The following is a 23,607-nucleotide window of genomic DNA, read 5'->3' on the forward strand; positions in this document are numbered from 1 at the left end:
ACAAAACGCACATATGACGGCTTGTATTTGTTTATCAAAGTAATTAAGATGAATAAATCTTAGCTATTCTAATTAATGTGCAAATTCGACAGATAAGTTAAGATACGTCTGAAAAGTCAGATGGACTACATTTCCCAGAAAACCAAGCGAAAGGTGTCATCAGCCAGGCACCGGTGGCGTGGGTTTCTCTTGTCAAACTATACACTATTTCTTCTTTTTGAACAGTATAACTAATTACTTGCAGTTTTAGACAAAATGACGGTAGGTCCAATCTTTTAATTACTCGTAGTATGAAATGGTTAATGCTAGTTTTTTGTAAAAAAGAAAATTTCTGCCTTAGAGCATTAATTCAATGTGGCTATTAGCAAAGTTAGCTAACATGAGCTGTTGAGACAATTACAGAAATAAAAAAGTCTGACTCTGTTAAGCTGGATATTGCGGATGTTATTGTTATGACATTCAGTTTGTGATTCTTTGCTCGACGGTACATTTCAGGAGCGGAAAGGAACAGCAAAGCTGGACTTTCTGAGAAAGATTGAATTGGAAATCCAGGAGAAATGGGAGAGGGAGAGAACATTTGAGCAAGATGCACCGACAACAGTCGGGGAAAGTACAAAGTGAGTATCTTTTCAGTTTTCAAGAATAACCACGTGATCAGTTTTCTGAACAGTTTTACAGTATTTCTGTAATTGTTCCAGATAGAGAATATGCAACTGTAAGCCAATATATAAAGAAAGTTTTCCAAAGATTTGCAGCACACTGGAATGTAAAACCAGTTTCTGTAGAACTTCCTTGTAGAACTAAGTATAATACACTTATTGTTTTATATTGTAATAGATATGTAGTATGTAGTACATTTTTTTGTTGCTGAATCATGTTATCTGATGTTGTGTCATAGTTCACACTACAATCTTGGGAAAACCTATTGGGTTGCAGCTAAATTGTTTGTTTGTTTTTTTACCTTACCTTACCTTTTTTCACCTTCTAGTAAAAACAAGTACATGGTCACCTTTCCCTATCCTTACATGAATGGCCGTTTGCACCTTGGCCATACATTCAGTTTGTCAAAATGTGAGGTAAGTTTAAAGGCAGACATTGAGTTGAGTCAGCACCTGCAGCAAATAAGTTAAGATCAAAACATTTTGATATGTGGTCTCTTAGCCATTGTTGTTCATTTCTCTTCCTGCAGTTTGCTGTTGGTTACCAGTCTCTTAAGGGAAAGAAATGCCTCTTTCCATTCGGATTGCACTGTACAGGAATGCCGATCAAAGTAAGTAATGTTGGGTTTTTTTCATTATTTTTTTTTAATTCATAAATTTTTCATAAGATTTCTAGCTGTCTATAATCTGACATAATCTTATCACTTTTCACCATATAAACATGCAATTACAGTTTGTTCTTATTGTCCCTGGCCAGTTTAAGCAAGCAAAATGACATTTAACCAGTACTAATACTCTACTTTATCAGCTTTTAATGTAATTATTTTATGCTACTATCTAACTGTCATAATCCATCTCTCTTAAACAGATCTTTGTTTTTTTTCTGATATTTTTAATCAATAACTGTATCCATCAGGCCTGTGCAGACAAGCTGAAGAGAGAGATGGAGTTGTATGGAAACCCTCCACAGTTTCCAGAAGAGGAGGAAGAAGAGAAGCAACAGCAAACAACATCTGATGAAATCATTATCAAGGACAAAGCAAAGGGCAAAAAGGTTAGCATCACAGGGCAGAAATGCTATTTTCAAAATGAATTTATTACACTTATGCTATTATGATAAAAGCTTGAGCTGGGTTTTTTTTGGCCTTTATTACCCAGGACAGAATTTGCAGAGTTAAGATGAAAGCATTACCATAAAATTTGGTTTGAAGGTGTAAAAAAATTAAGTCTGTTATCTAAGTAGTGTATGGCTTCTCCATTTTTTCAGATAAAAGAAAGTTTGTTAACATTCTGCAATCTCTTTCTTGTTTCTTTGCCAGAGTAAAGCAGTGGCCAAATCTGGATCCTCCGCTTTCCAGTGGGACATCATGAGGTCTCTGGGCTTAACTGACCAGGAGATTGTCAATTTTGCTGATGCTGAACACTGGCTGGATTACTTCCCTCCTTTGGCTGTCAAAGATCTCAAACTGATGGGAGTCAAGGTGGCTTTCTCTGTTTGTTTGTTTTTTCTTTCTGTGCTTTGATTAAAATTATTTTTAAGACTAAACTGCACATACCTTTTGAACATTCATGCACTTTCATGTGGCAAAACATTGAAATCTTTAAATAATAGACACAAAAAGTACAGTGACATTGATGCATCCATGTTTTCATGGCTAAAGGAAGGCACTGAATTTATTCAGCTGTGCTGACATGCTGTTATGTCATTACCTCATAGGTGGACTGGAGGCGTTCATTCATCACCACAGACGTGAACCCCTTCTACGACTCCTTTGTCAGGTGGCAGTTTGTTACACTAAAAGAGAGGAAAAAGATTAAATTTGGTAAAAGGTGAGATGCTTTCAGGTTTTCTTGTCATGTACCACAAGGCTTTTTTAGGTTTTTTCCCAATAATATAGGGGAAAAAATCATCCTAGTTTATATATGACTGATTTTTAAAAAAAATTTTTTTAAGTGGCTTTCTTTCTCAATTCTGTTTAATTTGATGTCTTTCTTTTAGTCTTCTTTGAGTCTATTCTGAGTCTGTATATTCTGTTTATATTATTGAGTCTATATCGTGACTATTCTGAACTCCCCTGCAGGTATACCATCTACTCTCCCAAGGATGGACAACCATGCATGGACCATGACAGACAGACAGGAGAGGTAGACGTCCTCAGCTTGACAGAAAAATTTATTTATTCTGAAACTGTAGTATTGTTTAAGATTATATATCATAAATGAACCATATATACTCACTGGTTACTTTATTAGGTACACCTCACTAGTGTCGGGGTTGACCCCCCCCCCAACAAGTTTTTTGGTCCATATTGACATGAAAGCATCACACAGTTGTTGCAGATTTGTCAGAACAAGAGCTAGCAGGAGCGGGGCCCGATATGGTCTTCTGCTTCGTAGTTTCGATACAGAGATGTCCTTCTGTCTGTAACAAGGGCTTATTTCAGTTTTGTTGCCTTCCTGTCGGGTCGAAGCAGTTTTCTACTTTTTGGATCATTCTGTCTTTAGAGATGGTTGTGTCATAAAATCCAAGTAGACCAATAACAGCAGCAACAACAATGCCACATTCAAAGCGACTTAATACCTAATAAAGTGACAATGGTTAGGCGTATTTAACCACAGATTTACTGTAGGAAATGCTTAAAAAAAACTTTCTTACAATTTAAATTGTAGTGAATCGGGAACTTATATTTATCAAATTTTCTTCCTTAACATTTGTACCTCACTTATAGGGAGTTGGACCTCAGGAATACACCCTGATCAAGATGAAGGTCGTTGAACCCTACACAGCAAAATTCAAATCCAAAGTCTTTTATAGCAGGTAACAAATACTTAACACTGTACTTCCACAAAAAAAGAAAAAAAAACTTTCTTGGAGATGACAGGTTTACAAAGACTGATTTTATCCTCTTGAATATAACTGTCATCCTTTTTAAATCCTGCCACTAAGCCTTAGTTTTGGTACTTCCCCGCAGCGGCATGAAAGGCAAAAACATCTTCCTGGTGGCTGCTACACTTAGACCAGAGACCATGTTTGGTCAGACCAACTGCTGGGTGAGACCTGACATGAAGTATGTTGCTTTTGAGACAACCAATGGGGACGTCTTCATCTCCACCAGAAGGGCTGCCAGGAATATGTCTTTCCAGGGCTTCACCAAGGAAAATGGAGTGGTGCCAGTAATAATGGAAATACTGGGACAGGTACTACTTTTTTCATGTGATGCTTCCAGCTACAGCAAATAAGTTCAGATCATTTAGATGGATTTATTTAATTTCAGTGGAATAAAAAATAAAATGCTATCTAATATTAAACCAGCAGTTTGTGTATCTGATTCAGTGGCCTTTTTTCTTTTTTTTTGGTCTTTGTAGGATATCCTCGGCTGTGCCCTGAGTGCTCCTCTGACCTCCTATAAGATCATCTATGCTCTCCCTATGCTCACCATCAAGGAGGATAAAGGTATAAGCCAAAATGCTAGGATTAGATTTGTAGCTTAAATTTCAGTACATTTTTGTTTTTGAGAAATTGTGCCGTTTCTTTTGAGGCAGAAATTTCTCACATTTAAGCATCATAGTTGTAGATGGACCCTGTTGCTGATTGCACTCAAAACAGCAGGAATATTCCTGAGGAGTGGCACCCTCCTCTCTTATGTACTTGGCAATCACAAGTAGTTCTAAATAGTTCAGTTTTTCCACCTCTTGCTGTCTTCTGCACAGAATCTGACTGAAATTTGATTTATCCTCATTTTATAACACTGTCTTATTTTGCTTGAGCTATATAGAAAAATCCTTGGGGCTCAAAATAGCACGACAAGGTCAAGGTAGAATTCCGAAGCATTGTTTGCAGTGTCAAAGGATTGATGCTGTAAGTTCTTGTTTCCCTCCAGCACACAACATTTGCAATCATTTAAAATCGACCTTATTGCAGAGTGCTTCTATTCTGTTAGAAGTCAGAGTTATCTATTTTTCTTGTCTGTGTCGCTCCAGGGTAGTAGTTTGTCTCTTTGTACTCATGTGTCCTATTGATGAATCTCTGTAGAGTTAGTAATAATTGGAATTTCTCAATGACTAAATTGATATGTCACAATTTTAATAATAAATGCCCCATGTGTCATCATATTTCTGAGGGTAAGGGAAAAGAATAAAAAACTGCATTATCATTTTATAGATTTTATGCATTGTTGTGTCTTTCCTGTCTGTCTTAGGTACTGGGGTAGTTACCAGTGTACCATCTGATGCTCCTGATGACATTGCTGCTCTCAGGGACATCAAGAAAAAACAGGTGATGATATAAACCTATGAAAAGGTCTTGAGCCATCCTGTATTTCTTTATATTTTTCAGTTTTTCTTTGGATATTGACTTCTTTTGCACTCATTTTCAATCCAGTCTTTTTGTCTGATCTGATCAAAGCGTAAAAAGGCACCTAACTCGAGGGATGAATAGTTTTGTGTCTACACATGACAGTCAACATATTGAAGAACTTCGTTACTTTGTTACTTCAGGCATTTTTGTTACTAGCAGGTTGTCACAAAAATGAGTTTCTCGTGCTCTGAAAACACAAAAAATGCCAGTGATTGAACAATTTCACTTCTTCAACATATCTGGACATGGTGTGCATGTCCAGATATGAAATTTGCTTTTTGAGGAATCTGGACAAGTAGAGAACACAACAAGGAGTGACAGTCCTAAAAATTATCTACAGCAGATGAACATGATTTAAAAGTCATTTCTTTAAGAAATGTGAAAAACTACAGCAAAAACCTGACACAGGAAAGGTGGCTCTCAAGATGTAATTTTTAAAGAAAACGGGGAGAAAAGGTTGAGGTATGCCAAATTACACCACATGATGGAATCAGTGGCAGCAGGTCTTAGGAAGTGATTCATCCAAATTGGGATTTTGGTTTCAAATGTAGGGAGGTGGTCAGGAGAGAGGTACAACAGAGAGTGTGAATAACTGTAAATCTGTAAAACACGGTGGAGGCTCTGTCATGCATTCCAGCCAGTGATGTTGGTGATCTTGTAAAAACTGATGGAATGATGAACGCAAAAAAGTATCATAACATTTTAATCCACCACAAAAAAAACATAGGTTCTTTTTTCTGTGGTAATGTCGTCATGTTTTAGGATGACCATGATCCGAGACGCATTTCAGTAAATTAATCATGAATAAAACTGAGTGGAACACCATCAGTCATGGGATGGACTCCCCAGAGCCTGGAGCTCAACATTATTGAAACTGTGGGATCCTACTAACAGAGAACAAAACAAAAGGCAGGCAGCATCCAAAGAAGAGCTTTGAATGTCCTCCAAGAAGCCTGGAGAACTATTTGCGAAGGCTACTTAAAGAAACGACAAGAAAGTTTGCTTAAGAGAGTTCAAGTTGCATTGAATAGCTCATTAGAATTGTGCAGACTCTGTTTTTGCCTTATCTGCTGTATTTCCATTTATGTGTACAGATGTATCAATAAATCACTACACGTATTTACCATTTTCATAGCAGAATCAAAAGAATTATAAAGGTTCAAGACTTATGCCCAGTATTGTATAATAAAATTCTATTCTGATGCCATCCAGCAATAAGTTCAAAATTTCTGAACCTTTCACATAAGTGCGTAATATTTCAATTTGATGTTAGTTTTGTGGACAAAATGTAGTCATTTCTTCTCACATCCTCTTTGTTGATGTCACTGTTCTTTCTTGGACTTGGAATAAAAGGCACTGCGGGAGAAGTATGGAATTGAAGACAAGATGGTTCTGCCTTTTGAGCCGGTAAGCTGAACTAGTAAAGTCCATTCATTTTTACTTATGCTGCACACAATTCATGCATTCAGTGTCACCATGCAAAGTCATTGTGCTTGTATTTGTGTGCAGATCCCTATCATTGAGATCCCAGGCTATGGCAACCTGTCTGCTCCTCTGGTGTGTGATGAGCTGAAGATCCAGAGCCAGAATGACAAGGAGAAACTGGCTGAAGCCAAGGAGAAGGTTTATCTGAAGGGATTTTATGAAGGGGTGAGTGCCATTAGTCCCTAATGGGTTCAAAACATCTATGTTAGTCAACAAAATGCAGTCTGTCTGCAAAAACCCTTTTAGGTTTGAAGCTTGTATTGTTTATTTTCCAGGCACAAATCAAGTAATTTGAAGCTTAAGGCTAGCCTAAATTATTCATCAACTGTCTGTGGATTTTTAGGTACCCTCAGGTAGTTTTTTTCTGTTTACCATCGTTAAATACTGAAGCAAGAAGAAGTTCTGTAACCATTTGTGAGGCATAGCTCACTTGCTGGTAAATCTTGTAAATAGTTCAAACAGTGCATCCGTGTGTTTGACTTTCTGCTAATAATCTTCTGTCTTAGATCATGCTTGTGGAAGGCTACAAGGGCCAGAAGGTCCAGGATGTCAAGAAGCCCATCCAGAAGATGATGGTTGAAAGGGTAAAAAAAAATTATTTGCAATGTCAGAAAAAGTTGTTGTTAATTTATTTATTTCTTATTATTGACTCTATTTTCATGTATTCCAGGGAGAGGCCATGATCTACATGGAGCCAGAAAAGCAGGTCATGTCACGTTCAGCTGACGAGTGTGTGGTGGCTCTTTGTGACCAGTGGTGAGTGCTGCAGGAACTGTGGTCACATAAATCATGTAAAATAAAGTCGTAATTGTTGGTGTTTGATGCTTTGAATTACAAAGTGACAAAAAGTTAACAGCTGGTTAAGTTTAGATTCATTCCAGTCATTCTGGTCATAAAACTCTTGTAATTTTAACTTTTTAAAAACATTGTTAGTGTTTACTGTCTTCAATAAGCCTTATGCAAATATTATTTCTTCATCCCACAGGTATTTGGATTATGGGGATGCTGATTGGAAGCAGCAGGCCAATGAAGCCCTGAAGTCTTTGGAAACGTAAGATCTCTAATGCAGTTGATTTGCATTATATATCAAATTTGTCTTTTCTAGTGTTTTTGTGGCGGATCTTGTAAAGGTTCAGAACACCAATTTATTATTTGCCTATAAGCTTTATGCTGGAAATAAAACGTTTCAATCCAAAGTCTTGCCTAATTCATGTTTTGTTTTTTGTTTTTTTATGTTTCATTTTGCAACACAATACAGATTTTGTGAGGAGACCAGAAGAAACTTTGAAGCAACTTTGGACTGGCTGCAGGAGCATGCCTGCTCACGTACCTATGGCCTTGGTAGGTGGTTTCTGTGTGTGTGTGTGTGTGTGTGTGTGTGTGTGTGTGTGTGTGTGTGTTCAGTGAATATTTATAACTAACCACCACTCTTATTTATCTTTAGCTTTGCTGGCAGTTTTAAGATCATGATTGTCTAATTGGAAACAGTTTTTTTTTTATATAAAGATTTGAACTTGTATTTGAGCGATGTTCTTGGTCTATAGATGGAGACAAAGGACTAATGATTGGACACCTAGCAACACTCTATATCTGATGGTTTTTATAAGAATAGATGCAGAGTGAAGGCCAGCTGGCATTCAGCGCAGGACACTGCAGTACAGTCTAGGCTAGCTGTAAACTGTTCCTCACTGTATAAATCTCTCCGCATGTTTTAAAAATAAAAAGCACAAAGTCTCTCTAGTCATTTTACCAGACAAGCAGCCTGTAAGATGTTTAACATTGTCACCAACCTGAGTTTAGCTGATCTGAGGCTGCTTAAATAGTCGATCTTTTGTGAATTCTTGCTAAACAGGGATTCTAAATTCCTAAAAATCTAATCTGTGGAAAAAAGTGTCAAAACTATTTGTGTGAAAGCACAAGTTGCTTTGGTGTCTGGTTTGATTCGGTTTATTTGACAACAGAGTTACATTTCAGCTTGTGTACAGAAGATCACACAGTAAAGCCAAGACTTTATTCTACATTTCCTCAATATTTGGCACCAGTGTGTGTGCAGTTTGACAAGAAAACATTGTGTTAAAACAGATGAGATGTCGGTTGTCATAAAATGAATAATTTTGGTTTTCTTTCTCCTTCGTGTGTGTGCGTGTGCATGTGTGCGTGTGCGTGCATACATCCCCTGGTTACCATAGGAACGCGGCTGCCTTGGGACGAGCAGTGGCTGATTGAGTCCCTATCAGACTCCACCATCTACATGGCTTACTACACCGTAGCTCACCTTCTGCAGGGAGGTGTGCTTAACGGCCAAGGAGAGTCACCACTGGGCATCAAGTATGGATGCATCACACGCATGTGCACACAAAATATGAAGAAACCAGTAATCTGCAAATCATTGTTCATTTAAGTCGCTTCCCTTCTTTTGCACTAAAATAAATGTCAAATTAAAATGAAGCATGTACAGTCAGCTATTGAATTATATAAAACGCACACAGTCACACCAGGCATTCAATTTCTTCTTTTCTCCTCACTTGAACACAATAAGTCTCTGTTTCTAGCCTTATTTATGTCTTTTTTTTCTTCTCCTTTTTTCTCTACCACAGGCCAGAACAGATGACTAGAGAGGTGTGGGACTTCATCTTCTTTAAGACTTCTCCTTTCCCTAAGACCAACATCCCTAAAGAGCATCTGCAGAGGCTTAGGAGGGAGTTTGAGTACTGGTACCCTGTGGATGTCCGTGTATCTGGCAAAGACCTGGTGCCCAACCATTTGTCATACTACCTGTACAACCATGTGGCCATGTGGCCCAAAGACAAGTAAGTTTGCCCACTGGACTGACCAGAACAAAAAAAGAGGACAGGAATGAGGGGTGACAAACAAAAATTCGAACCTCCAGCTATCAGCTCTGAATGACACTCTATCATGCTACAAAAATGATGTTCTCTGGTCTAATTGTGACATTTTTTTTCACATCCACTTAGCTGATGTTTCATAAAAATGTGATTGACAGTTAAATGAATATTTTTGGCAAATGTGCCCAACACAACAAGCACCTCTAAAGAGCTCTAATTAACACATTATATCCCATTAGTTTAATACATGCAAAAGTAAAAGTGTAAAAACATTTCAGCAGTTCACGACTGGTACACTGGTCTAATTCTTGGCTTAGACGAGTAACTTTTTGGAGTTTCTAGTGGTTGCCATGGAAACAGTCCTTTTGAGTCTGTTTTATACCCTTATTTGATGTCACTCTTGGCTCGGACTCACTGGATTTGATCTTATTGTGTCGTAGTTTCCGCAACTCTTTCTGTATTTATGTACATAAGTTAAAAGAAGTTTTGGGGTTGTTTTTTTCATTATGTTACGGTGACACTACAGTAAGGTGAGATGACAATAATTCAGATTCAGTAATAGAATATTTATTAGGGATGCAACGATACCAATTTTTTCAAACCGATCCGATACCGATACTTGGATCTGAGTACTTGCCGATACCGAGTACAAAAACCGATACTTCTACCACACACAAGTTAAACTTAACCAGTAGTAAAGAAACGACCCCACACAACTCTTTAACACAAACGAAACGTTTACTGAACGTAAGGGCAGAGACAAATACTGTACAACACATCCCTTTTTTAAACTCAAATGATATTCCAATTCCTTAACCAAATGAAATACACTGTATAAATGACATAATTCCCTTTCAAATTATATTAAACAACCCAACTTATGTTATCACCTTTTGGTAAGTGACTCACTAATATACACTCCAAAACACGTTATATAAATCCACTAAACATACAATATTCACACCTGGGCCCCACACACACTCACATTCACACTTGTTGCAGGCCTGTTTGCTGCTCACGCTGGACGATGGAGAAAAATCCTCTTCTCCCCAGTAAGAGCACAAAAGTCTGACTTACAGTTCAGCTGATCGGTAGATCGCCGTTCACCAGTCCCACACTAAATCCACTCCCTGCGGACCCGATGCTGTCTCTGCTACAGCGCGTTAGCGAGTCACTGTCCAGCTCTCCGACAGTCCATAGCGGCTGCCTCCGAGGCGCAGCCAAGCAGTCCGGGCTAGCCTGTAGCCTCGGCAGTCGTAGCTGGAAACACAGCACGGTGGTGCGACCATTGAAACAAAAAGTCACTTCACCCACACTCTGTTGTGAAGCTCTCACACGGTCAGCTTTCTAGTCACACACTCTTTTGTGCTGGTTAACCTCAGTAAAACTAGCCGAGTCTCTCACTTTGGTTCAGCTAACCTCGTGCATCTCCCCATGCAAGGTCCCGTTTTATGCTACCTTCACAGGCCTCCAGAAAATTAGAACTCTGAAAAATATTTTAACTCCCTTCAGAGTTACATACCATAAAATAATACTTTTATGATTAACGTAACAGTTTGATTGCTCTAATTACCTGTATTTACCTTGCGACATATTACAGGGCAAATTATATTCAGGGTAGAGTTACATCACATAACATCAACTGTGAACACCTTATGTTACCGTGGCGTTTAAGTCCATGGGAATTATGAGTATCGGTTCATGGTATCGGTTAACTTTTACGAGTACGAGTACGCACACATTTTACAGTATCGGCACCGATACCCGATACCAGTATCGGTATCGGTGCATCCCTAATATTTATAATTATGTCATGTACTATATGCCTTTTTTAAGGTTTTGGTAATGTTACGTTATCAGAATGTGATAATACTGTGGTTTTTACCATTTAAGATGTAGATCAATAATCGCAATACAGTGTGATGTTATCAGTGTCATAATGATGATGATTTTTAACATAATGCCAATCTTCCTTTTGTTTTGCCGAATGGGTATGATTTTTTTTATTTTTTTTGATAAACTGAGCTCAGCTTTGCATTTGGGTAAACTTGACTATGATAATGGCAGTAATGATGAAAATAACAAGATAACACTAAAAGGAGGATTTTTTTCTCTCTCTCTTTTTTTCTTGTTTACAGCGGGAAGTGGCCACAAGCAGTGCGAGCTAACGGACATCTGCTCCTCAACTCTGAAAAGGTATGTCAAATATTAAGCTGTATGTATTACTTTAAAATCATTTAATTTGCTATTAGTTTATAACCCTGTAAGTTTGGGGCCCTGTACTGTGCCCCAAGTCTAACATACCCAGTGTATCTTTCTGTTATCGCAGTTCAGTCTGTTTAGTCAAGCAGGTCACATGAAACAGTTCATCAACTCACTAAAATAACACAGGGTTTCCCAATCTAGCTAAGTGCTTGTTGTCATGAAAGGATTGGCGTTGGGAGCCTCTGACCACTAATGCTCATCACAGAAATACAAAGATATTAGATACAATAGAAAAATTTTAGACTCTGCTACTCTCTACACACAGAGATCCAGAGATTTTCAAGGAATAGTGAACCTCTTTTCTGGAGAAGCGATCGCTTAGTAGGCATTATTTCATACCTGCTGATCTCGGCATAAGTTATCCCCCCCCCGCGTTAGAACTGCCTTCACACTCCAGGAAAGCTAGGGCTGGTCCTAAAGTTACCTGGTTAAGATGAAATCTTGCTTTGTTTCTGGTTTCATTTGATGGGATCTTTTGTGTTCCTTGACTGACCGACAGATTTTAAACATAACAGCCAGACATTTCTCAAATAAGCTTTAAGTTCTGAATGGTTTTAGGAATGCCATTTTCTGTTTTTCCTGCTGATTGTATTTTGTAGTTGGGTTTTTTTTTTTGTGGTTTTAAACACAGAAAGAGTATGTGTGGGTGGGCAGACCTGAAAGATTGCGGCTGCTAACATCTGTTTCTTTTATTGACCAGATGTCCAAATCAACTGGAAATTTCCTCACTCTCAGCCAAGCCATTGACAAGTTTTCAGCAGACGGTATAATCAGTTTCTTCTTGATTTATCTCTCCTTCTGTCTCTTTTATTTCTTTCCCTCTTCATAGTTTTCTTCTCAATGACTCTTTCATCTTACAATGAAACCTGGGAAAAACACTTCAGGTGTACATTTGGAACCGATTTCAACAGTGTTTTCCCAGTGCATGGGCTATTATGGTTGATTATATTGTTAACATCTCTTACCCCCTGGTGAAGGTGTTTAGAAAATGAACTCATTTTCATAAGATAGGTGAAGTTTTGATGTTGAGTATTATAGGCTGTTGTGTTTGTCAGGTCAGTCAGTGGACTGTAAGTAAGACATTTCTGTATAATTATGTAATATGCACACTTTAAAATAGAGAATGCATGATGTTCTCAATATCAATATGTGCTCTAAGATGAGAAGTTTGTAATTATTGTTCAACTACACATTGTTTTGTTGTTGCAAGAGAATTGCCTCTATCATTCATGTATTATGTATTCACAGATGTATTATATTCAAGGAATGCGGTTTCAAAAGATAAAAAGCAAATAAAATATTTAGAAGAGTATAAGAGGAAGATAAATTGTGTTTTTAGAAATGGCTGGAAAGTGAGAGCATTACAACTTTTATGTTTGGTATAATGTTGATTATCCACAGGGAATTCAAGACTTATGTTTTTCCTCTCTATATGTTTACTTTTTTCCTTTACGTTAGCAGTGGATAGATGGATTATTTCCACCTTCTTTTTTTGATATCTTCAGTGAGCTGAAGAGTAGATGGATAGTTCATGCTTCTATAGAAGATATCCTGCTGTGCGAGGAAACAGCTTCATGGTCTGTCAGCAGATAGACACAGAAAGTTGTTCCTGTCTTAAAGCTAGGAGGGATGTCTGCCGAATAGCTGAAGTGTTCTTAAGCTTTGGAATTTTCCACATGCCTCTGTACTTCACCTTTTGTTGAACTATTTTGCAGAATAGAAAAAAAGTGCTGTGTTCATTGTATATCTTGAATAGAGGATTCAGATAGCTGGATATTAAACTGGAGCAAATTACAAAGGCAGTTGCGTTTGTGAGAGTGACTGTATATTACTGTATATTTACATGTCTTATATTGTATCTGTACATTCTGCTGTTTTAACACGTCCTCATTTCCATTCTCAGGTATGCGTCTGGCTCTAGCGGATGCTGGAGACACAGTGGAGGATGCTAACTTTGTAGAGACCATGGCTGATGCTGGCATCCTGCGCCTCTACACCTGGGTGGAATGGGTGAAGGAGATGATCGCCAACCAGAACAACCTGAGGACGGGACCTGCAGACACCTTCAATGATCGGGTTTTTGCCAGGTAGTCTGAGGATTTAAGAGGGTGTGGAATAAAAAGGATTTACAAGTTCTGAAATTTATTGAATTTCAGCCTTGATAAAGCAAAAGAATCCACAGCTATGTCTGCATTAATAAATGTAAGGCGAAAGCCTGATTGTGGTTAAATGTTTTAAAAGTACATTTTTTTTTTCAAAATAATTTTCTTTCCTGGTTAGTGAGATGAACGCAGGCATCCTGAAGACAGAGCAGCACTATGAGAGGATGATGTACAAGGAGGCTTTGAAAAGTGGCTTTTTTGAATTTCAGGTAAATTCAGTTTATAAAATTGCATCTCTGAGAGTCCTTAATCATTTTATGAGATCATATAACAGACACTGCAGCATGATTTCAAGTACCCATAATCTACCAACAGTAGTAGAGCATTTAGATTCCGGATACTGCAGTCATCGTTAAAACGGTAGAAGAGACTGACTCAAGTTTCGCTGATGAATCTTGTGTTGTTTTATTGTGTGTATTTAGGCAGCCAAAGATAAGTATCGGGAGCTGGCCATCGAAGGCATGCACAGAGACCTTGTCTTCCAGTTCATAGAAAGGCAAACTCTGCTGCTGGCCCCCATCTGCCCGCACCTTTGTGAATACACTTGGGGTCTGCTTGGCAAGGTAAGAAACACATGGATTTAGCATCATACTCCTGTTTTCAGGCTCTGAGTTGCTCTGTGCTCTGACTTGACTCATATCTAACTTCTCCTTTTTGTCCTTAGTTCTTATCTGTCTTGTATATTTCAGAGTAAAACAGGAATACAGTCAAAAGAAACATTTTAACATCCAGTGTTTGTTTGTATTCATGAGTAGAACTGGGATCAAGGAGCTGAAAGCTACAGCTTTAGGTAGACCTGCAGTAGCTCTGGGCCCGCTGCTTATTTACCTGTGTGAAATGGTTACTGACATTCTCACTGTTGATGTACATATCCACCGGGAGCATATCTTCACACTATGGACCTTTTTCTCACTGCAGCATGAAGCAAATGCACACACAGGTGCACACTTCAAATAGCACAGGGAGACAAATATATTTTTAACACTCAAATTTATGAATATGAAGGAGTGCAGCTGTGATGGAAATGGGTTTTTTGGCTGTCGCTAAGCAACAAAAAAAGCCCCAACACCGCTATGTTCTCCAGTCACGTGTTCAGTAGCACTAACTAAAGAGCTAAGAGGCACTCGGTAGACAGAGAACTTAAACATGCCACTGTTATGATACCATTGTGACCTCTGGTTGTGTAGTTATGATAACACTAAAGTTTATTTGTGTAGCAGTTACCAAAACCAATGCTACCCAAATGCTTCACAGAAACACAGAGCAAGAGAACAAACTCGGAGAAAATTAAAAAGAAATTCCAAATCCATTTAGCATAGGCCGCGCAAGATTTAACTGCAATTTCAAAATTGGAATAAGATACAGTGTGATTCCAATTGTAAAGAATAACTTCAAATTAACATAAAAATCTAAAAGTAAAAAGAAAACGATGGAGTTAAGAATGTCAAAAGAAATCAAATCTACACTAAAATGCGTATTTAAAAAAAAAAAAAGCCTTACATATGAGCTTTTTTTTTTTCAGAAAGCTTTTTTTTTTTTTAAAGAAATGATTAATAATAAAAACACTGATGAGGCAAGCCAGATTTCCTGGGCAGGCCTAACAGCAAACACTTGATTGCCTTTTTGTCTTTAAACTTGAGGTGGGAACAGTTAACAGGTTTCTACTTGAGGATCTGAGGCTGCGTACTACTTGGTATGAGAACAGCAGTCCCAGCAGATATTCTGGAGCTGGGCCCAGCCATGAAAGGTTTTAAAAGTTTACACTGCTCACTAAGTGACCGTTTTTCTTCTCTATTTCTGCTTGACAGACTGGTTCTCTGATGAAGGCATCATGGCCTGTGGCCGGGCCCGTGGACGAGGTTCTGATTCGTTCCTCTCAGTATTTGATGGAAACTGCTCACGACCTTCGTCTTCGCCTCAAAGCCTACATGCTTCCGCCTAAAAGCAAGGTAAGATATGAAGTTGTCTGTACACATTGCCTTCATGGATATGCTGTGAGTTTTAAGTTGCAACATAAAACAGACTGACGTAACTCTACAGCAGCATCCTATATCCTTTCTGATACACTTGCGAGCTTATGTCTGTGTTCACAGCAGGAAAGCCAGTCTATTGTTTGTTAACAGTTCCGCACTTCAATAAGTGGCTGTAGGCAGCTTAGAGAAAAGCAAAACAAGTATTGACAACATCTAAGACAGGCAATATCTCAGGCTTCCAGGCCTCTGTTATTGATTTACTGGAAATGCTTTGTTGCCATTGAGGTAGGATTGGAACGATGATGGGAAAAGAGAAGAAAAAGGAGACAGGAAAGGTTTTTTTTTTTTCTTTTTTAAAAATAGTTGTTATTTTTTCATAACCTAAGTGTTCTCAGCAGTAACACCTATGTTATTAGCATGTGAGTTCTAAATCAGCCCAGAAAAGGGGATTTTTGATAATCTGTGATATGTACAAAAAATTTAAAATATAATCAAAATAAAAAAGTAATAAAACCAAAAAAAAAATTGGGAACCTGGCCAGGGTATACTCCACCTCTAGGCTCCAGGCCCCCTAAACCCCACCCCCAAGTAGAAAATATGGAATATTTTATCAAGAAACATACAGTAAAATCATTCAAACAAGAAATTCCCACAGCAGCATATATTCAGTATTTTCCCATTAAAGAATAATATCTGTGCAGCTTTTTACATACTGTGACAGTATAATATGAAGGTACATGTGTGAAAACACACATACAGTACAGTTGTCAGCTGTCATGTAATACAAGTTCACAGATCAATATGTCTGCTAAAGAACACACACACGCACACACACGCACACACACACACGCACACACACACACGCACACACACGCACACACACACGCACACACACCCAACAGTTTTTTTTATTTGGCTTTTTTCCTCGAATAATCCAAACCCAGTTGGAATCTGATTGAGGCCACCTTGTTTTGTGGACCTGATGTATGAATAAACAAGATGAATGTGAAAGGCTTCTTATAAACACAAACATTAATCCTGTTTTCCTTCCAACAGAAAGGTGACTCCAAGCCTCCAGCCAAGCCCTCCCACTGCACCATCTACGTGGCCAAGAGCTACCCTCCATGGCAGCACAGTGCCTTATCCCTGCTCGGCAAGCACTACAAGGTAGGAAACAAACACACAAAGCCCAACATTATTCACAGCATTAGGTTTGAAAATTTATTGTTTGTTAAAGAACTGCAGGTCTGCCTAGTGGTGCAATAATATGCTTATTTCTGTAAATCAATAATTTCAGAATTAAATGATTATGTAATTGAATTCTTTCAGTTTCTCTGTGTCTTCCTATCGATGCTCAGGTTTGTTTAAGTTTCGTAATTGTTTTTTTTTTTCTTTTATGTTCTTGTTTGTATGTCTAGAACAACAACGGGGTTCTTCCAGACAACAAAGTGATAGCAAGTGAACTAGGCGCTCTGCCGGAACTGAAGAAATACATGAAGAGAGTCATGCCTTTTGTAGCCATGATCAAGGTAAAAATATTGAAAGGCCAGCATTAATGTTTCACTATGAAGACATACACAGCCCACCCTCCACCAATGATCATAAACCTTTTTGTCATCTTTATACATAAATGGAATTTTCCAGAGATGTTTTTTCACTTGTGATTTCCTTTTTAATAAGCCTTTTATACAACAGACAATCCAAGAGTTGACTGTTTTTTCACACTGATCAACTTATGATTGGTGGAAAGTCTTCCCTGATAATTTGTTGGGAAGATTGGAGTTGAAAAGCTATTTTCTTTTTTTTTTTTAGTGCTTTGTGTCAAATAATAACAAAACTGTAGACAATACAATGAAAAATTTGAACGAGTGTTACACTGACATTACAGAGAAATTTCAGGAATACTTGTTCTGCACAGTTTAATGTGTTTATTGATTTAAAAGAATACAAAACACACGTTTGATGGGCTGTGTCAGCCACTTTCCATTTATTTGCAGCATCCACAAAAAATATCTTCACTGTCTTGGCCGCAGGTCTGCATGTCTTGATTTACAATTTTCATCCCCACCTTTCACGTTACAAAAACGTTTCTAAAAGCAGTAGCCACCAGATGATACAAATATCAAAAATAACATTATGCCTGCAGTTGCTGTTTCTGTTATATAAAGCTACATATTCACTCAAGATCAAGTGGTGCTAATAAATGATCAGAAGCATTGTTGCTTATTAAAATTTTAGAAGCCACATCTCTTGTGCTCTGAGCTTTGTTCAGGTGTCGCTCTTTCACTGCAGTGATCAAACAGAATGAAGCTAATAAATAGTCATGATGAGCTTTGTATTCATCCACGGTTTGTCTCTCAAGCTGGTCTTGTATCTTTCATGTTGATTTCTCTCCCTGCTTTATTTGTTTGTTTTTAACTTTTTCGGCTCATAAACATTTGTTTCTTGATAATCTTGTGGTGGTGGCATCAACATAGCAATGAACTTTGTGTGCACGCTGTATTATAAACTAAAGCACGATTGCCTCAGTAATGAGATGAATTTTTATATTTCCAAATATCTCAGCTTCTGTGTAAAATTATACCAAGGAAATCCTCTGCACCTCCTCATGGGAGTTATTATTCATTGCCTTGTTGATCATTCGTGATGATAGCTCTGATTCTTATCATGTACAATGGGATCTTTTTTTTTTCTTTAGGAGAACCTGGAGAAGAATGGACCCAGAGTTTTGGATTTGGAGCTGGAATTTGATGAGCGAGCAGTTCTCATGGAGAACCTGGTCTACTTGACTAATTCTTTGGAGGTAAGCTTTATGATCCAACCTTTACCCCACGTTGTTGGTGTCTAAAATTTGTTGGGCAACAACTGTGCAGCAAAGTGTGCAGAACTTTGGTTCAGTGTGTCTTCACATAAATGTCAAACTCGCACAGAGATGCTTTACAGCTGAGTTTTACTCCCTTTGCAGAAGTAAGTTGAGGAAATCCTGAGCTCAGTTCTCTGCAGAAAATCCCCTTAATACCACTGTCTGCACAAAAGCTTAGCCTAGGCGGGGAAAAAAGGGGGAAAAAAAGCCCAAAGTCCCCAGGATACTTCTGCGAAGCCAGCAGATTTAACCACAGAAAAGGAAAATTGCACTTAATGTACATCAAAGCAATAGCTCGGCTTAAATTCCCATGTTTCTGATAGATCATAGCTAAAGATAAGTTGATGACAAGGAAGACATAATGAAATGAAATACGCTGTATCATGTAGGACTAAAAAAGGGTGATACATTACCTTACTCACAAACCAACTCTAAGAAGTGGGTTAACTAGTGTGGCTTGAAATAGGCTTGTAGTTCATAGGACAGATGAGGAGAGAAGCGCTTTGTCTGTCGCTATTTTTGGTCTTCTTTAAAGACCCAAGTACAAACTAGTCTCTCATTACTGTAGCATGGTTAGTACGACCAGCATTTGCCGGTGTGCATACCAAACGCACCTGTAAACATACTCCCTGTGGACTACACTGCTGAGCTGATTATCTTTTTTTCCCCTCCATCGTTTCTCTTTGACAGTTGGAGCAGATTGACATCTTGTTTGCTTCTGAGGCTGATGACAAAGTGAAGGAGGACTGTTGCCCAGGGAAACCGTTCAGTGTTTTCAGATCAGAGGTAAATACTTTTCAATGCTTATTAGCTTTGGCCAGACTTTGTGCGTGTTAGAGGATCACTTTTAGCTTTTTTTCCTCACTCACGCGTTTGTCCACAGTTTTCATATATTCTTTATGGCTGTGGTCATTTTACTGACTTATTTCATTTTATGCAGCAGCCAGTGATGAACAAAGTAATTTGTTTTATACTCAAATCAAAAAGCCAGTTTTGCATTTTTCATTTCTCCTCATTTTTTAATCCCTGTAGCCTGGAGTTTCTGTGTCCTTGGTCAACCCTCAGCCGTGCAATGGCATGTTTTCTACAAAGGTTGACATCCGACAGGGGGACAGCCGAGACAGCATCGTCCGCAGGCTAGCCAAGGTCAACAGACTCATTAAAGGTTAGTAAGACAAAAATAAATAAAGCCAAAATTACTTTTAGTGACTTAATCAAAAGAGGATAAAAGTATTTGCTCAGTTTAGTTAAAGCATTTGGGAACAATTTAATCATAACACATGAACATTAATAAAACACATTAATATTGGTAATATTTGTCTTTTTTTGTGCAAAAGGTTACATCCTGGTGGTTCAGTTAACCAACATCATGTGATGCTCAACACACATTTGTCTTCTATCTTTCTGACCCATCTTTTCTACTCTTTCCCAGCCTGTTGTAATCATATAGAAGGAGTGGGGAAGGTTTGAGTGAACAACAGAAAACATCTAAAAAAAACAAAACAAAAAAAAACAGAGTGAATTGATTGGGCCAGTGTGATGGGTATGAAACCATACCTCAAGTTTTAAATGTCCCCAGGTACACAGTGGCCTTAACATTTGTGAAAAGTTTAGAATGACATGACTGAATAACTGAGCTACAAGGGCCTTTATCACAGGGGGTTAAACATACAGTGGGGAAAATAATTTCTTGGTCCCCTGCTGAATTTGTAAGTTTGCTCACTTACAAAGAAATAAACAATCTCTAATTTTATGCAAATTTCATTTTAATAAAGAGAGAGAATATCAACCCAAGTTTTACATTAATTACATAAAAGTGATAAATTGATTTGTGTGAAATAAGTATTTGATCTCCAAGCCAAACATGATTTAGTACTTAATGGACAAACCCTTGTTTGTAAGCACAGCGGTAAGATGTTTCTTGTAGTTGGTCACGAGGTTTGCACACATCTCAGGAGGGAGTTTGGCCCACTCCTCTTTACAGAAAGTCTCTAAATCATTTAGGTTACTTGGATGGTGCTTGGTAACTTGAATCTTTAGCTCACTCCATAGATTTACTATAGGACTGAGATCTGAAGTGCCTAATGTGCTTCTTCATTAGCCACTCCTTAGTTGCCTTGGTGGTATGCTTTGGGTCTCTGTCATGCTGGAAGACCCAGCGTGGGGGAAGGAGGTTTGCATCCAAGATTTTACAGTACATGACCTCATGTGCCTTCTGGAGCACGGGGACTTTGCAGGCACAGCAGGATTTCAACCCATTACGCTGTGGTGTGTTGCCAATGGTATTCTTGGTAACTGTGGTCCCAACTTCCTTCATATCATTAACAACTTTGCCCAGCAAAGTAGCATTGGGATGATCCGCCACCTCTCTCTCTCTTTCTTTCACTCTCTTTCAGCTATTTAGACAGCCTCAGTGTCTCTACACAAAGACTCTTACTGTACAGCGTTCATTTACCTTTGCTTCAGTCATCTTTAATTCCAAGCTAATTTATGTGAGCTCTCTGATGACAGCTGACAGCCATATCATGCCGTTAAAACTGTGGCAAATATCTCTGCCAGTGTGTTGCTAACACAACAACCACCAGCCATCCTTCATCAAATTTGTGCGAACCGCTTGAGAAAGCTTTCCGCTGTGATTGCACCACCAGGCACTCTGCCTTTTGAGAGGTTCTGCTTCTGCTGTTTCCATATTGTCTTTTATGTTTGGCTTTAGTTTTGTGTTATGCTTTCAGATTTGAAAAGAAAAACTGAATAATGTTGGCTTAGAACAGTTCAATATATGACCCAATTTCCTTTGTAGCCTGTTTTCTTTCACTTCTCTGTTCTCTGCCTGTAATGTCTCATCTCAAGTTTTTTTTTCTGTATATCTCAGTGAATTCTCTTTCTTTTCATTTTTCCATCCTGCTTCTTCTTTTATATTCTCCAATTTCCCCAATCTCAAGCATAGCTTTCTGTTTCTTACTTGTTTATCTATCCCACCTCCAGTACTTCTGCATTTTCTCAGTTGTTTTATTTCCAATGTTTCTTGTCTGTCTTGCCTCACCTCTATCTCTGTCTACCTTCACTCCACCAGATCTGTCCAGAGTCAAGTTGATGAGGTATGAGGACCCTTTGCTCGGCCCTCGCCGGCTGCCTGTCCTGGGACAGGAGGAACAAGGCAAACTGCTCATCTCCAACAAATCTGTGTTCAACATCAATCTGGAGGAGAAAAGGGTCACTCTGGCTGACAACAGCCTCACTGTAGACATTGGCGACACTCTGGTTTATCTGGTTCATTAGAATAACATTGATCACACACACACACTGAGGTGAGGGGGCATGTTCAGTAGTGAATGCTTTGTTGAAGATTCAAACGCATCAAGAAATGTTACAGCAAAACGACTCATTTTGATTTAAAGCATCAGGACAGCAACTCAAAGCTGTATCTGTTTTATAATTGATATTTCTGTTTGTAAACTGATTAGTGTGACATCAGGAAATACTGAAACTAGCTGGTCCTGAAATGATGGCTTCTGTCTTCTTTTCTTTAAAACAAATTCTATATTTGTAGTACATCCACATCTGCCTCTGGGCTATCCCTCTGGTACAGTTTTCTCCTTAAGAAGTCAGTATTGCAAAACAGTTATCACAAAATACTGCAAACCTATCCTAAAGGTTTTGACCTTTTTTTTTTTTTTTTTTTTTCTTCATGATTGCAATCAAGGACAGCACTAGAATTTGTCATCTGTTTTGCAGGACTCAGGAACTCAGTCAGCGGTGTCCATATTAAAATCGTCTGTACAGTTTATTCTTGTCACAGAAAACCTCTGATTTGATGTATGTTTATGTTGTGAGACTGCTCCTGCATCCTCCAGAATGCCTGATGGTTTCATACAGAGGGTAACGTGCCTTGTGTTGTTTTATACATCCAAGGTGAGGCGTGTCGTTCCCTTATGTTTGCCAGCCTGTCAGACAGCTTTCCTGTTTTCTAGCTGTGGATGGTGCTTGTCTGGCTTTTCCAGATAAATAATAAAACCTATGAAACATTAAACCTCTGTGGTGTTTGTCTCCCTCTAACCTCTATGCTGGCAGTGGCGCAATAAAACGAAATACATTTACTTAAGATTTATACTTATGGGCATGTTTGAGATCTCTGTGCTTTTCACACCTCTGTTAACTTCTACTCCATCACATCTCACAGGGAACTAAAGTGTTAGTGTTAGTCAAGTGTTAAAATTAAGATTCATGAGTTAAATCTAGATGTCTATAGTGAAAGGTTAGAGGTACTTGAGGAGTAAAGCAGCCTGGATCCATCTACTGTATAGCCAATATCTCTTTTGTTGATACACCAAATCTGTGTTCTAAAACAAAATATAAAAACACTCTGTGCATGAGGTTACTCTACCTCTTTGTCAGAATCAACCAGCAATCTTGCAGCTGAAAAATGGAGTCTGAAAAACAGCAGGCACTTCAGTGGCTACATGACAGAGTCTCATGTTAAAATGTCAAACTTGCAATATTTGGGGGAAAAAAAATGTTTACAGCCTGATGGAAATATTGATTTGATTGACAGGTCTCCCAGCACACCATCCAAGGTGTTTGTCAGGCCTGAGAACTTCTCTTACTGCATTTGTGCTATTGGTCCCTTTTGCAACATTTTTAATGGAATTAACCTCCACAGGCTGCTCATATTTAATGCCTTCACAATACAGTCCAGATCAATTTTAAAGTGAAAATGGTGAGAAAATGCTCAGATTGTTGGAATTCAATATTTATCACCATTATAATCTCTATGCTCGCTGATATTTGCAACTACCTCACAACTACCAATAATGAACAAAAATTGCTTATTGCGAAAAATCTGTGTACTCAACGCAGTAACAGGACATCTTGCATGTGTGGGATTTGTAAATACATTTCCCACTCTAATCTTATGACCTCCCTCGACCGCTCTTTTGAGTTCTGCTCTCAGTAAGCTCAGAAGAAATTGACTGCAAATTGTTTCCTTTTAGATTATT

At 38.4% G+C, this 23,607-nt stretch overlaps 1 protein-coding gene across 1 annotated transcript; it reads left to right on the forward strand.

Annotated features, from left to right (window-relative positions):
* Positions 1-109: 109 nt before the first annotated feature.
* lars1b (leucyl-tRNA synthetase 1b) lies at positions 110-22,640 on the forward strand. The gene is made up of 32 exons (XM_003446942.5): positions 110-261; positions 496-617; positions 989-1,076; positions 1,190-1,270; positions 1,576-1,713; positions 1,979-2,140; positions 2,377-2,489; positions 2,741-2,804; positions 3,389-3,477; positions 3,632-3,857; positions 4,026-4,113; positions 4,859-4,935; positions 6,370-6,423; positions 6,526-6,666; positions 7,008-7,085; positions 7,172-7,257; positions 7,487-7,552; positions 7,760-7,842; positions 8,691-8,829; positions 9,099-9,311; positions 11,486-11,543; positions 12,313-12,376; positions 13,516-13,699; positions 13,893-13,983; positions 14,197-14,337; positions 15,583-15,723; positions 16,804-16,914; positions 17,166-17,276; positions 18,446-18,550; positions 19,301-19,396; positions 19,643-19,775; positions 21,684-22,640. Exons 1-32 carry the CDS (start codon positions 256-258, stop codon positions 21,887-21,889), a joined length of 3,555 nt encoding a protein of 1,184 aa, XP_003446990.1. The 5' UTR covers positions 110-255; the 3' UTR covers positions 21,890-22,640.
* Positions 22,641-23,607: the final 967 nt, after the last annotated feature.

This window comes from Oreochromis niloticus, linkage group LG10 (assembly GCF_001858045.2).
Source record: "Oreochromis niloticus isolate F11D_XX linkage group LG10, O_niloticus_UMD_NMBU, whole genome shotgun sequence".
NCBI lineage: Eukaryota > Metazoa > Chordata > Actinopteri > Cichliformes > Cichlidae > Oreochromis > Oreochromis niloticus.